At 35.6% G+C, this 16,775-nt stretch overlaps 1 protein-coding gene across 3 annotated transcripts in view; it reads right to left on the reverse strand.

The window, feature by feature from the left end:
* Positions 1-16,775, reverse strand: part of Cdep (Chondrocyte-derived ezrin-like domain containing protein) — a 385,231-nt gene that overhangs the window by 18,638 nt on the left and 349,818 nt on the right. The window contains exons 8-11 of one of the 3 annotated variants that reach the window (XM_070134758.1): positions 14,891-15,051; positions 14,682-14,756; positions 14,083-14,186; positions 10,736-10,915 (exon numbers count right to left, since the gene is read on the reverse strand). In XM_070134758.1, the coding sequence (XP_069990859.1) occupies positions 10,736-10,915; positions 14,083-14,186; positions 14,682-14,756; positions 14,891-15,051 (520 nt within the window). Of the gene's footprint in view, positions 1-10,735; positions 10,967-14,082; positions 14,187-14,681; positions 14,757-14,890; positions 15,052-16,775 lie in introns of all 3 variants that reach the window. The other 2 variants (XM_070134757.1, XM_070134759.1) reach the window with 2 other exon arrangements.

Raw genomic sequence — 16,775 nt, forward strand, 5'->3', positions numbered from 1 at the left:
TACTAACCACAAATAGGCAATCATTGCCTTTGCCCTCCCTTAGAAATGTGTAACTGATTTTAAACCAAACTAAGTGTAAACAATATCCCTTTGATTGTCTAATAAAATGAAAGTATCTTAACACTAACAGAACTCTATGCATCTACAGGTATATTGGCTTTATACATATGTAAATTTAAAAGAGTCTGCATAGGAAAATACGTGCCGCATGATGTGGTCTGGCTTTTGTAAAGCAAAATTCCTTTTTGCTGGAGATCAAGCACTAACCTTGCATTTCTATTTTATGCATGAAATATAAGCTACTGATGAATGAATTCTTTTAGCTTTATTTGTTAAACATTTTATCCTATAAAAGTTAGCACTTCAAGCATACCTTGCCTTGCAATTACTAAATGAACTTTTTGGCACATCTGAACACCAAACAGGAAGTCTCTTAATAAATACTGGATATAAAGATGCCTATTACCAAATATAAATAAAAAGAAATCATCACACATGACAAGTTATGTGTTAAAAAATCAGAAATTTAAAATATAAATATATCTTTTATTAAAAATGTTTAGTGAGCACAAGTGCATGTCAATGTATATATGTAGGACCATGTGCATATTCACATCAATATCTATGTGCATGTGTATATAATCATGGGTATTTGTGTCTATGTGTATGTATGTGCATGTCTATGTGCTTATGTGTGCATATACAGATGTGTGTATATAAGCATGCATTTTCATTTATGAGTATATAAGTGCATGTGTGCACATACATAAGCATACACATGTTTACTTACATATGTGTGTGCAAATTTGCATGTATAAATATACATGTAATGCATCACAAATATATATGAATACATGTGCATTCATATGCATATACACTTACACAAATACACAATCACACATGCACACATACAGACACATCAATCAAGAAAAAAAATCATAACTCTAAGTATATTACTTGTAAGTAATATCCTCACCTAACAGATCAATATCAATCATATTGTATATATCTGAAGTCTTTTGGAAAGTACCTATAAAGGGATTACTTTCGTCATGTGATACTATAACCATAATATTTCAAAGACGGACACAGCATAGACTGATGTACATGAGCAATGAGAGAAAGAAACTCTGAACAATCAAGAGCACAATACGGCTAAAGATCTGATCAAAGAAAAAATCATATACTAAATACTTCCAGTGACCTTTCATAATGCAAAAATCCAAGAGACAGAGACAATGAATTTGAAATCAAAATAGCAAGATTTTACTGATCAATCCAAGATCATTATCAGGCAATAAATCATGGGAAACGACTGAGTAAACCAGTCTTGGCAAATAAATGTCCACACAATGATGAACGCTATAACGAAGACAGTGCAACAACTTCAGATACGTCAATGCTAGCTAATGTATTACATATATTCTTAATGGAAAATATAAGACCAAAATGTAATGTGCAGTTTAGTGTTTCAAATTACTCACTGTAAAAAAAAAAAAAAGTAATACACCATGAATAGCCAAATATATGATAAAGTTATAAAATTACCTTCTTTAATGTATGAACAATACAAGAAAAAATAAGATATTCTTCCAAGACTATACCTATATCCACAAAAGAGAGTTTTTACAAATTTCAAAATAAAATCACATCTAAATAATCTCTTGTACTGTTTTGTTGTTAGCAAATCTATTCAGTGAGCCAAAACTATCAGCACAGTTATTTGGAAGATTATTTTTCTATTATATCTTACATGATTTGGCTGGTTTGTAAAGTATAGTTCTAAAATGCTGCAAAACTTCTTACTCAAATGAGAAAATTTTACACAGCTCAAGAAAATACATCAAAATGCAAATGATCTTTGTAACAAAACTAAATTTATAATGCATTTTAATTCAAAATCAGAGACCAAACATAAATGCAATTCATTTTAAAAATCAAGTCTAGAAGGACATATCTGACAAATTCTTAGAAGGAATTCAAAGAAAATATACTATAACAACAGAAGTAATATCTCTTTTGTGGTTTAAAACAGCTGAATAATAAATAAATAGCGACAAATAACTTCCGATGCTATATATCTAAGAAGGTCCAAGATTCACTCTCATTGGTGTCTGCTTTCTAAGAAAACATGACTGAAATTGTAGAGAGAACAAAAAGATATTTTAACTGGACACTCAAATGAGTCTGAATCGTTCAATGTAAGGCTACTGTTCATAAATTCAAGAACAATATGGCCAGCTTTATCTTATACCATCTTCTTTGTTGCAATGTCACATGATATTTATTTTAAAATGTATAGACAATGTTCTGTGAAAAGTAAAGTTTTACATGAATCTCTACTTACTTATTTCTATCAATGTCCTGTACTGTAATAGCTGTTGAATGGCAAAGTGAACTTTCTGTAAGAAAATCTTTTAATTGTGATAGTACTGGCTTAAACATGAATCTTCAATATCAATAATCAATTACTATACAAAGCTGAATGTAAATTAGATATAGCATTTATTTAGTTCTGCAATATGTTTGTGTTTGTTTAATCAATCATCATGCAACTGGGATTACACATCAGACCTCACAGTTCACAGTTACAACCCAAGTACAAGCATCTGACATATATAGGTTTTGTTTTATATGTGTATATAGTCTGGCATGGTTCAGCTTCTACCTTGTGATTTCGTTTTCAATACTGCAGCAATTCATTTGAATGGTCTAAATTCTTCATAATTGTAAAGAAACAGAGGTTTTCACTCTTAAGAAGTTCAAAAATATACCAACATTTTTTCTAAATGATACTTTTTCATGTTAATAGTTCTGAATGATTACTTTATCTATAGTCTTGCAACACTGAAAATGATCAGAACTCTTTTACTTTAAGGGTGAATTCTTAATAAGAATATGTGACTCCTAATGTCTTAGAACTAAACACAGCCAAACTACTTTCAAAATTAAGGAAATATTTAATGTAGTATGTGCTTTGCAACCAGCCATCTTCTGTCACAAGAACAATGAAAATGCAATGATCAACTAAGGAAGCCAAACATGAAATGAATTTGTCTAATATACATCAATTTCCAGGACGAAAAATGGCTGATCAAATACACACTGATTGTATACTCCTCACAAACAACATTGGCACACTGTCTGACCTCTCCAACTTTGACGACAACTGATACTGAACACCGTAGAAGGCGACTAAAGCTAGTACTCTAATTGCATAAATATAATCTGTAAATAAGTGTGGGGGGAAAAAATTAAGAGAAAAAATCTGCACTATTGACATGCAACACCACATTTACCAAAAGATATCTGAGGGCGCTTGAACAAAAGATAAAATACTACTACTCCATCAACAGCCTCGCACTGCAAAAAAAATCAAATTAGTATGCAAATTAGTATGCTAATAAGTGCAAATGGTAAGACAAGACAAAGAGAGGTTCTAAAACTTTAAAACATGAATAGGCAAACATTTAGGGAAGGTTTAAATAATGAGGCTTTTAGATGTGGATAATGTGTCATTCATAATCAACAAAGAGATTGCATGACATGACATAATCATCCACTTTCTCATTTAGCACAGCTTCAGACCAGTAAAGGCAACAACTTATCTATAGACTCCCAGGTACTAGCCATGACTGTTTACAATACAAATATATTTGATTATCATTACAAACTGATTTTCATCTAAACACAGTGCTTATACAACTGCACTATAACTACAATATGGTACTAAACTCTGAATCATGACATATGCTGTACATACCGTACTAGTTTTGGCACCAACATAAGTGCTTGCCATGAACTAACTTATCAGAAGGGTTGTTTGATAAAGTGGTTCAGCAGTTTCTGAGGAAGTTTGAATAAGTCTCATTTTCCTCCAACTCTCTGACATTTAACGAGCCATATGAAAACTTCCTTGTACTAGTGAACTACCCTATGTGGCAAGTACTATAATAAAAGATTAGATGATGAGTGACAAAAGGATAGCCAATGTACCACAAAGTTGCATCTCTTGTCTTGCTTGCTCTTGCTTGTCTTACCATAGAGCACAGAGTTAGGGTGGGCCAAACCTATCGCACAAGTGAACAGGCACTCCATTTATGTATCGGCACCTACGATCACCCAGCAAGGCTGCAAAATAACAACCAAAGAGAGGTCAGACACTGCATCCATCAGTCAGTCCTCAGTCAAATGTGCCGACATCCAGTCAATTCACTTCAAACTACAAGAGAAAATTCAAAGATCCCATGCCAAAAATCCTTGAGTATACCTCACAATGAACACTTTACCATGGAAATAGGAATCATGATGCAAGAGAAGTTGCTTGTGCCATGGTTTGGGGCTTCTTGCTTACAACCATTCTTGCAGCTATTTTCCCATAAGAACTAAGCATAAAGTAATTCATTCAGCATAGTTACAGTGCAGGTGTCTTAAAAGGTACTGAATCTAAACCCAATACTATTTATTTTCATTTAAAGGAATCCTCAAGGTGTTTTCTATGTGTGAAAATCTACTATAACCCTTGATTCAGTTTTGCAAAGCCAATATCTAAAATTTAGGCTTTTTATGTCACTATGAATTACCTCAAACACACAGGCAACCATTTTATATTTTCAAGATACTGCAGAAAACATGTGCATCAGCTGTGAGTATACATAATCAACTTAAATTGTAGAAAAATTAATATTTTATGCAAGAAACTAGCAAATGTTGGACTTACTGTTGCATAGCAGTAATTAACATGTAATAAGAATTTAAAGAAGACTCATGGGTATAAAAGCAATATTGGCCTTGAAATCAATAGTAAACTTGAACATTCATATGTACAGTACTACATCCATTAGCCTTTTGAGCAGTGATGAAACAGTACAGGTGCAACAACTAACACAATGATAAAGACATGACCCATCAGTCATAGAAGTGGTATTATTCATGGTTTATCATTCAAATTGTATGATTTATTTCTTGCTCCATTCATGAAGCCTTTTCCTGCCTGACTGCTTTGTTTCATCTTCATTTAGAAAACATTATGCCTGTCCTCTTAAAATTACTCTATGAAGCCTAAAAGACTTAACTTCAGGCATAAGTAGCTGTACAAACATCTATCAGGGATATAAATATAAGACGTATTAGTACTTCAATATGGTGCAGCAGTAGCTTTCAAACTCAACACTGGTGTTTTAACAAGTGAAAGAGAGGATTATTAATTTCTTCAAATATTGGTTACACATAATATATCCTCCTTCTAAACAAAATAAGGAATTTCTTTCCCATGAACATTCATATCATCCACATCCATCAAAGATGAAATCATCTACTGCTCAAATGGACAAAATGCTCAAAACACTTAGAAGCCTGGCAGCTCCCAAACTTTGCTTTAAATCCACTCATTGTATGAAATGCATATATCAATAACATGGTAATTTCTTCTAACACAACAGTACCTAAGATGCTGATGAAGGTGACTACTTACTTATATGAGCCCTTAATGACCTTGGAATTGATCTATATAATTAGTCATAAGACTGGATGGAGAAAATTGGCTAATCATCAACAACTCTCGCTCATCATTTCATAACTTTGAAAAATTGAGGCATCTTGTATGCAACTCAATATGCATTTTGTTATTCCATATATACAATCTGAACTTAAGCAATGCTGTTTTGGCACTTAGGGGATGTTTCAGTCTATGATTAGAATCAAGACAAAATACTTGTAAATCATGTATATTAGAAAAAAAATCTGCATAAGCAGTTCTCATTTAGGTATGATCACATTATGAGTTTGTTGTTTTTTGTCTTGGCTTTTTCATTATTTTACTTCTGGACTATCTGCTTAGCAATTTTAAAATAATTTTCTGATAATGATGAACCTAAATCATACCTGTTAAACCATCTCTTCAGATTTTACAAAAGTATGTTTCTCTTACATTTGGTGTCTGGAACCAAGTCTTCATGCTTATATTACCTTAGGATTTGGATGTCCATAATGACATGCATTCAGTATATTATCTGATAGCTGTCACAATCCTATGTAAATGAAATGTTGACATAAATGACAATTTAGCAAAATAATGCAGCATAACTGTCATACTGCTATTAGCTGAGGAAACAATATAATCCATACTAAAAAAATAATAATAATAATTATATCAATACAAAATGTTACAAAGTGATAAAAAATCATAACCGTGATAAAAAAGTGAAGCTGCACTGACGAATCTGAATATAAAGCATAGTCTTACCAAATTACCTATCTTTAAACATACTGGTGGCATCATATTCCTTCAAAACCATATTAAGATATTACCCATCACCATAAAATAAAACTTATCTTCTCACACCTGCTCCACCTTTGTAATGTGACGTCGTTGTGCATGTGGGGCTATATGTTTCCTATACTAAATTAAAGCTTAAAAATTCATAGGTAACAATCTTCCATTGAGCTTCATTTGACACACAGCATTCCTACTTCCTAATTCCTTGGATCCAAATTCAGATAAGTTTAACAGGAAACAGTAGAACAGCAACCAACATCAAAACTGCTAAAAAGAGAGTCTTGCACGACTTACAATATATTGCTCGTGAACACCAATATGATATGATAATTCAGACGCTAACTTATCTGAGAGTAAATAATAACTCTCTAACACCACACAATACTTGACGGGGTTTAAATTTCCTGAATAATGCACCAAATGGAAAATGTAAGATTAATATATCCTTAAATCTATGGTTATGCAAGTAAGCAAAAAGAAAACCTTTTGTGCAGGTGTTTCCAAACGATGGTAAGGTGTCGATAGAAAGTCTTTTTAAGTGTTAAGTGAGCAAAGGAAGGGACTGTGACATATTAATAGACAGTAACAACACATATTCTGAGATACTCCTGTAACAAATTTATGATCTATAAAAAGAAAGGAAAATATCATACTAAAAACTATTCCATTCTCCAGTATCACTTTGAGCAGCTAGACCCAGTGTAGAAAGGTTTTCCCTACTCTCATGGAGATGTCCCCCCCGCACCTCAAATTCTATAGCTACACGGTGTCTCGCATCGGTGGCCTGGCCTCCCTCTGGCTTGCCCATAGGAATATCTCTAACAATAGGTGTTGGGGGAGTTAGAGGAGGGCTTGGACTTCTAGACAAGGAGGGAGGTCTCATAAAAGGTCTGGGGGGAGGAGGTGGAGGAGGAGGAGAGGGCGTCGACAGCTCTCTCCTTAAGCGTGTGGGGGTTTTAGGTTTCGTAGCAGCTGGCTTATCTTTTACTCCTGAGGTCCCAGGCTCCATCTCCAGTTCTTCTACTGACTGTACATCCTCCAACAATTCAAGATTGTCCTCAGGTTCCTGTAATGTGTGGTTTTCCTCAGAGGCTGATTCTGATTCTGATACTTCATGGATACCCTCAAATTTCACTGGAATGTTATCATATATTCCCTCACTACTTAAGTTTACTCGTTGATTGATTTCCATATAGTAAGTTTCTATGTGGCTTAGCTCTGTGTGAGGATTCTCTAAAAAGGCAGAACTGGGAGGTGAAGGGAACTCATCACTCTCATCCCCTGGCACGAATTCTGGTAAATCTCTGAGAAAAAATTTTGCTGCATATTCTTGAACTGGTTCTTGCTCTTCTGCATTCAAACTCACTCTTCTGTCACTCTGATTGTCATCACTAGTTGAATTTGAATAATCAGATGGCAATTCCCCTTGCTGCTCTTCTGAGGGAATAGAAGGCTGCTTCTCTTCTGTGGGAGTTGAAATTTTGCTATCTGTATGTTCTGGTTCAGGCTCAGGCTCAGGTATACCAATGTGGTCTTGCTCATGCTCCTGTTCTGAAGTTGTACTCCGTTCACTTATGCGGGATAAAGTTCGTGAAGGGAAAGCATATCCCATGTCTATCTGCCTTGCAAATGGCTGATAATATTCTGGTTCCTGGTAATCATCATGGTATTCGTCAGGTTCCGAAACAAGATCAGGGGACTGAGGAGACTGGTCACTCATCTGAGCATGATCGTCATCTTCATCATCATCATCATAGTAGTTTTCATCAAGGTCTTCTTCTGATCCCCCAACCGCTCCCATAGCCTCATCTATACTTGGTCTGTCTACAAGTTTACCCTTTTCTCTTTCAACAAGCTTTTCTACTTCAACTTCACCTTCTGTTCCTTCGGACTGGATACTTTCTTCCTTATGCATTACTTTCTCTGCTGTAAATACATCTTCATCGTCATCATCATCCTCCTCGTCATCATCATCATCATCATCGTCATCGTCATCATCATCTTCATCATCATCATCTTCATCCTCTTTATCCTCATCCTCTTCCATAACAATTTCTGCAACTGCTGGACGTTCAGCATGACCTTCAACAATTTCTACTACACGAGCACCAGATATTGATGTAAAAGGCTCTGGCACTTCATCAGGTGGGATAAGTGCTTCTGTCAGTTCATCCATGTTAATCAGGGAATCATCGAGGATAATACCATCAAAAAAGTTTGTCTTTCGCTCTGGATCTGATATAGTTGGACTCTTCTCAGATACTGATGGAAGTGTTGATGAAGATGTGTCTGGCTCAAGGGATTCTGACTCTCGTTCAGGTTCAAATTCAAACACTGGAGCATCAAAAAATGGTGATCTCTGCCCAGGTTCAATGGATATTGATGTTCTTCTTCCAATATCTGATAGAGATGGTCTTCTCTCTGATGAAACAGAACCTCTTCTATCTGAGGACACTGAACTTCGACGGTCTGAACACACCGAGCTTCGTCTTTCTGAAGATGAAGATGACTTCCTCTCTCTTATTTCCCGTTCCATATCATATGGGGATCTTCGGCCCATATCATGAACAGATGACCTTCTCTCTCTATCTAAAAATGGAGAACGACGTTCAGAGTCATGTAGTGATGACCTGCGTTCTCTGTCTGGAAGAGGAGAAATATTTCCATAATCCTGAATGGAAGGTCTACGTTCTCCTGTAGGATATGGGGACTTTCGTCCAATGTCATGTGCAGACATTCTTCGTTCCCCAGTAACAGAAGATCTCCTATCTAGAATTGATTCATCAATTTCTTCTATGCTCATCTGGCTATCTTTAGACCCCAACTTATTTAATCTTTCATCAGGCAAACGGAATCTTTCAATGACAGTTCTTTCTGAAGCATCACTTTCATCAATCTTCCTTTCTCGTGATGTGTCAGTTAGATCCATTTCTCCGCTGGAAGGAGACTCTTCCTTTACTTCAGGTGGAGGAGGTAAAATTTCAAAATCAAAGATACAGGGTTCACCTCCACTTTTTTCTTCAATGACAACAATAATCTGATCTTCATGTTCAGACTCTAATTCTAATTCTTGTAGCTCTTCTTGCTCATCTTCTTCCTCATCGCTGCTTCCTCTCACACGAGTTATGAGGTCCATGTCTGGGGGTGGCGGTAAAAACTGTACCTGTTCTTGAGAAGGGGTCAAGTCATCATCTTCTTCCTCTTCCTCCCTTACTTGCTCTGGAGGATGTGATATTGTGTGAGGGATTTCTAAAGGTGAGCAAATATCACTGTCTGTATTTCCTCCGGAGTCACTTCCTCGTCCAGCTCCATACATATGGTACACTGATTTTTTATGAAGAGTGGAAAAATCCATGGATCTTGGTCTTGGCTGAGATGAGTAGGAAGTGATACTTGGAGGGCTGGTTGAAGTACTTCGCCTGTGCTGAAGGAACTTACCGTGCTGAAGGTCCATTGGTCTTGGGGTTGTTGATGACCGAGTGTGGGAGGACAGAGATGATCCACCATCACTTTCACAAGAACTCATCTTGTGCAAGCTTTCTTGTGATGAACCATAATCTACATAGTGTCCCATCTCTTTTGCTGCCCGTAAGCTAGCAGATAATCGTGGAGTAACAGTTAGTGTGCTCAAGCTTGTTGAGGCATCACCTAGATCACGAAGGCTTTCATGTGAATCCCTCCCTACTCTGGACCGGCTACTAGAGTGTGATCTAAGGCTGACACTCTCTGGGAGGCTTTCCTGACGTTCTAAACCACCATGACGGGGATGGGACATTTGTCCAAACACAGATGCACTATCTGTGATGGTGATAGTTCCCAAGTGCCTTGTAGTTAACATGTAACCTTTTTCACTGGTAATTTCACATACACTGTTCTCATGGAACTCTGGGCTTCCAGGGCTTGCAAGATCTTCCTCGTCAGTCTGGGACGGACGCGAGTCGAGAGGTAATTCCAGAGTTATTCTGGAACTAGCTCGACTACCAGCTAAACTTCGAGACAAGTTCCCAGTCTGACTGCTGCTACGTGTTCTTGGAAGACTACCAGTGTAGCCATTAGTGTGGGTTTTGGGTGTATTACTACCATGGCTACGAGGCAGACTGCCCGTGTAGCTACTTGCCCGCCCCCTGCCATCATCCTCTTTAACCCCTGACCAATCTATCCCCTCCCCAAGGTCATCTTCATTATTTATCAGTAATTTGGACCCAGACCTGCTTGGACATCTGAGGCTAGATTGTGATCCTGCCCACTTCCCTCCCTCCCTTTCAATGAGTTCATAGGAATCATGTGATAAATTATCCCCACTATCATCACCTTGCTCTTGATAGAGTCGGTTATCTATATAGCTATAATCTTTTATTGATCCCTCCATGAGAGCAGGGTTAGAGTTGAGTTGTTGGCGTGAGGACATAGTAGAGTTAGTGTCGATTGAGGGCGCCCTTTGGTAGTGGCGATGCTGACCTGGATGGTGGGAGTACTCGGGGTCATGACCTCGCTGTGGACTAGAGGTCACTGAGGTCTCCGGTGATAGGGTGTCCTGCCTTGATGGTGTCACACTGGGGGTCTCCAGGTCACGTGTGTCGAAGTCATGGAGGTCGGCAGTCTCAGTCTGGGTAGGTGACCCCGGCGACTGTGGGTCACCTGTAGAAGCCAGGGTCATGGAGCCACACGATAAAGATACAGGTGTGCCAACTGTAAAATATGAGTTAGTTAGTATAAAACCAAACACCTAGAATGTACTGTCTAGTTCTTCCTAGTTCCTCATGCAAAACACCTTATAGAGATGTTAATAGGAATGAAGAAAGCAGATATCTAAATGTTAACACACAATGAGAAACAGTAATTTCAATAAAACAGCTGATTTTATTTTTCAAAGTATTTATAAAATGCAATGTTAAGGACCATTAGCAACTTTAGAGACAATGTCAAGTCTGAATTCCTACATTTCACTAGCTGTCAAACAAGCTTTTGTGATGATTTTTGGAAAGTATTGGCCAGTCAAATACATAATAAAATATAGGTCTACTAATATATTTTATGATTCATCACTAAAATAAAATATACTTGTTTATAAAGGCTTCTTGTTTCAATAAGACTGTATGCCTTTTCTTACTGAAAATGTGTAAGCGCTTTCAACATGAGGTCAATATAACTGGCAGCTATGCAAGAGAGCTGAATGGAAGTTCCATTACATTTTCAAAGTTTTTATAAAGAACAAATCACAATGAAAAAGTCTATTGATTTTGACAAATCTCTTAATGACGAGGAAATATAGTAACCGCTTGGATCTGGGGGTATGACTATCATGTCATCAAATTTGGCTTCGGGGATGGGTGACAGAAATATGCAGTCATGGGAAAATCTTAATGAGGGCCAAAGTAATGGGAATAAGCCATCATAAAAAAATGTGGCAGAAAGTTGGGTGACAGGAACAACCTGATGTATGTGAACAAAGCTCTTGAAGACAAATTAGACTTCATGGCCATTTTGGGAAGGGCTTCAAATTCCTTCCATAAATAAGTGTGTAATGTACCATCTGTGTGCCATGACTGGAAAAGTGCTGGCTCCAAAGAGGAAACTTATTTCCATGCTCATGACATGCCCACCATGACTGGTATCACAGAGTGTATTAAAAAAAAAATGATAAAAACAAAACAAAAAAAAAACTTATTGTTATAGACTACCTTGAGACCATATAGAGTCTGTGCAACGATAATAATTTATTACCATATAAGACAACAAACATACACCTTGGGAAAGGGCAAATAGTGAAAACTGCTTGTGCAGAAAACCAGATAATAACAATGCAAATGAACGGCAAAGAAACTTGACACCATACTTAAGTGTCTGTGTGGGCCAGGCCTACAACCTGAGTGTCACCACTCAAGTAAGCCTAATGGCCAGATTTTGGGCTACGTGTGGACACAAGGCACCCAGATCCAATAGGTAAAAACAAGGGAATCTTTTCCCTGAGTTTCTTTATATACAGAAATGAATTTTGGAATAAAGACTCAGAGATTAAGATATAAAGTACACATCTTTTGAACAGCTTTAGTGACATCAAATCTTGTATTATGATGCAAGGTAAGGCATTCAAGTTCAAAATAACTAGTAAACATAGCAAAAATTCTCTTTAACCCTTAAAGGATATGTACAGTTATTTCTTTCCCAAAAAAATAAGGCTAGGAGATGCTAATGCATTGTCATATACTTTTATAGGCAAAATGTCAAAAAAAAATTCTTCTTAAGGACTCGTTTTATGGAAATATGAATCTGACTCCACAAAGGGTTAAGGAGAATTATCTAACCCACTGTTGCCGGGGTTGGCATGTACAGACATGCCATGTCCACTGTGATTTTAGTTTATCAATTGTTAACATATAGATGGCTCCATAGGAGCTTAGTCACCAAGGAGCTAATAAGTGGTCCTACCTGTCACCAGTTTTCTCTTCTTTTGTATTTCTATTGCTAATAGTATTTTAATGACATTTTAATAAAGGAAAGGTAAATAATAATATTACCATTAAAATAATTTTCTTAGAAAAAAAACAGCAAAATTACAAGGAATGGGGATATCTGGCAAAGTCCTGTAGGGCCTAAATGACTCCTTGGTAAATGAGCTCTTGTGGATCACCTACGTGTAAACAAAATTCACAAAATAAAACTACAGTGGGCAGCATATGTACCCAGTGGCAATGAGTTTACAGATAGTAAAAAGATCTGGAAATATTCAAGCAACATTTATAAATTTGAAAATGTTTTAATGGCAGTTACCTTAATTTACAAATCACAAAATATTGATTATGTAGAAAAATACATGCCAGCATACATGAATACATGTATGCACACTCATTTTAAAATGTCTTATTTTAACTAAATATACATAAGTATCAGTTTATGTTTAAGGAAAGTGACATGGTTGAAGATAATGGAATACTATCAATGCCTGGGCACACCTGGTCCACTTTAGCTTCAAACAAAGGCTTAATTGCTTTTATAAAGGACAGTGAACCAAGGAAAAGAGTAAAACGAGCAATCCCTTCTACTGTATATGAGCAATGTAGAGGGTGGGAAGTCCACTGAAGTGCCATGGACACTGAAATATCCAATGGCTAAAATAGCGAGGTGATGAATCCTACAAATGTCTGTGTCACTTTATAGATGGGAATGACAAGGTGGACAGATTCCAATTTTCTTCAACTACCAGTGTCAGAAGATGAAGTACTTGAGGTCGTATGTGTATATAGGAGAGAGAGGGTGAAAAAGAGGACAAGTAGGAAGTGGAGGCAGAGGAAGAACTGGAGAAAGAAGGAAAGTTAGCAAAAAGGGAAGAGGAGGAAGAGAAGGATGAAGAAGTTGAAAAGGAAAAAGAAGGGGAAGAGGAGGGGAAAGGGGAGGTAAAGGAGGGGGAAGGGGGAAAGGGTGGAGAAGAAAGGGAGGAGGAGGAGGAAGCGGAGGAGGGAGAAGTCTAGGTAGAGGAGGAGGAATTAGAAATAGAATAGGAAGAGGAAAAAGAAATTAAAGAATAGGAAGATGAGAGGTAAAAGGAAAACAAAATGGCAAAGAAGGAAAAGTACGGTGTAGAAAAAGACAAGTGGACAATAAAGATGAAAATGGAGATGATGCAAAAAATCAAGAGAAAGAAGAAGAGGAGCAGATGTATCAGAAGAAAGAAGAGGAGGATATTGGTGAGAAAAAGGAGAAGAAAGGGGAAAAACTTAGATCAACAAGTAATCAGAATAAGTGACGGACTTTGGAGGAGTATCACAGAGCTCCTAACTAAATCAACCTACAGTCCATTGACTTACCGCATTGATTGTCTCCAAGTGGAAGAAGAGGCTGTGCAGAGATACTCATACCTACGTTGCTCACGCTCGTATGTACTGAGGGAGAGTGTCGAAATGACTGAGACCTGTAAAGAAGAAGAAAATATAATTTGCTGGAATTCTGCTTCCTCAACTAAGTAATATTTGTGCTTATTACTTGAGCAAAGCACAGAGAAGAAACTATATCTCGAAGTAAAATATACCTTTAAAACTTTACTCCCAAAAAATGTATAAATGTGTATAAATATGTATAAATAAATAAATAAATAAATATATATACATATATATACATATATATATATATATATATATATATATATATATAAATATATATATATATATATATATATATATATATATATATATATATATATATTTATATATATATATATATATATATATATATATATATATATATATATATATATATATATATATATATATATATATATATATATATATATTTATATATATATATATATATAATCTTACATGTTAGGAAAAAGGTAAGTAAACTAGTGAATATGCAAATAGACATACATATACATTTGTAATAAAAATGTTGGCAACAAGATCCTTACCTTTGAAATGGTGCTCTCTTCACATAATTATCTCTGACAAATTCCTGAACCTGTTTTTGAGTTCTGCCGCTGTATCTGGTGAGGGAAAAGAAAAAAATCAACAAGACATTACTAACTTCAATCATAGAAAAGAATCTCCCCTACAAACAATAGTGATACTTTCTAAAAACATGATTTTTTCCCCTATTTTCTAACTTCAGCAAACTAACCTAAATGAAGATCCTCGCGAAAGCACCCTGGTTTTTTGGCGTGGCACTTTCTTAACTTGTGAACATCGGAAGAATCCATGGTGCTCCACACACTTCTTCCAGAAATTCTTGCACTCGTTACGTCCATCAAAGAAAAATTCCACAATGTCCTTGTAATAGCCCTGTAATAATTTAAATGCATTAAATCGTTCCTTATAATCATATGTCAACAAACCTACAATAAGCCTACTACAAAAGATAAAAATAAATTACAGTATTGCTTAAAGTGAAAAAAGTTTCTAAATATCCTTTTTTGTTAATAATGATGAGGTAGTAAAAAAAAGTAAAATTTCACTAATCAAGAAAACATTTTACAAATTGAACTTGCTTAAATACTATTGATATTTAGTGAGGGTAAAGAGTTATTAATGTCAATATCAACTTCCAGAAGGATATAATATTAGTACTGTTCCTTTATCATTTATAAAGTTAGCATAGGCCCAAACAACCTTTAGTAATAAATAGTTAAAGTGAATGCAAAATTCAATAAAGAGAGAGGTGCACAGAATTATCTCAATGTCTTCCTTACAAGCAAATGAGATCTGACCAATATATATTACAATCTTACTCAAAAGTTTTACCTAAATCTAAAATGAACTGTTTTTCAGCTATTTCCAGACCTATTTTTAACCTCTATGGCAGATATACTATGCAGGCATCTAATGATACCCTAATCCCTAATCTATAAGCACAATGCATTAGTGCTGGAACATCTCAATGCATAATTCAAATGTCTTTCAAACATGAAGAACTGTTCTTATTTCTAAGTGTCATTCCAAATCACATCTTTTTTAGGCAAGACATTATTTCTTTTGGTTCAATTCTCTCCCATTAGTTTTATTGAAATTTTCTCATCCTTTGTGATGAAGATATGAGTACCATTTCTACTCATTCTACTATAGCTAATTTCCACGACAAAAAATACTGTCCTGACGCAAATGTGGTTCCTATGATATCATAACCATGAAACAAGTGTAGTAGGTAAAGTATCACGTAAATATATAAATTTGAAATTGATTTTGTTTTCTATAATAGCATAATCCCAAAAAAGTGAATAATAGGAAACTCATGTATATAAATTGAAGTGTTAGGCCCTATACCATTTGATTCAAATGGAGAATTTGACTTACGATACATTGTCCCAATCTTTAACATTTACTATTTCAAGTATACCTATGTTTGGTATATTCAAATCTTCACGAGCAGGATGAATGTGACAGTAATCTGTAAGGTACATACTGGAATCAACAGACCAGCAATAAAAGAATTAATTCAAACACACCATTCTTGATAAAAAAAAAGCAAAGCACAGAAAACTCTCAAATCAGTTCTGAATGCTAAATGGGATGGTCCATCTTACAGCTTCTAACACATTACATGCAATTCATTACATAAATTCTATAATCATGGATCAAGCACTTACTCCTTGTGTAAAATTTGGTCTATCTGGATGATTAATAAAAACACTCTTACAACTGTATATACATGCCAGCACCTCATTGCATCCTTTAGAGTCAAACAGTAGCTTAATATTTAAAGGTTATGAATTTGGTTTCCTAACACGCTCTGAATTCAATGTAAATGGACATAGTTTAAATCTGGGAGGACATGTATGGTTCTCAGCACACAAAGAAATCTCTATAAAATAAAAGAGTGAAAGTAATAGGGCAAGAAGAGAGAACAGCACACAGAGATAGGTAAAATCAATCTCTTGGTTTTGAGAAATACAAATTCAGTTGTAAAAATAGGTACAGTGCATATGTGATAACAGAACAAGGTGTTGTAAATGACAGAAAGATTGTATGGAAAACAATAAAGCAAATTATGATCAAGTGCATATATAGAA

This window comes from Penaeus vannamei, chromosome 20 (assembly GCF_042767895.1).
Source record: "Penaeus vannamei isolate JL-2024 chromosome 20, ASM4276789v1, whole genome shotgun sequence".
Taxonomy (NCBI): domain Eukaryota; kingdom Metazoa; phylum Arthropoda; class Malacostraca; order Decapoda; family Penaeidae; genus Penaeus; species Penaeus vannamei.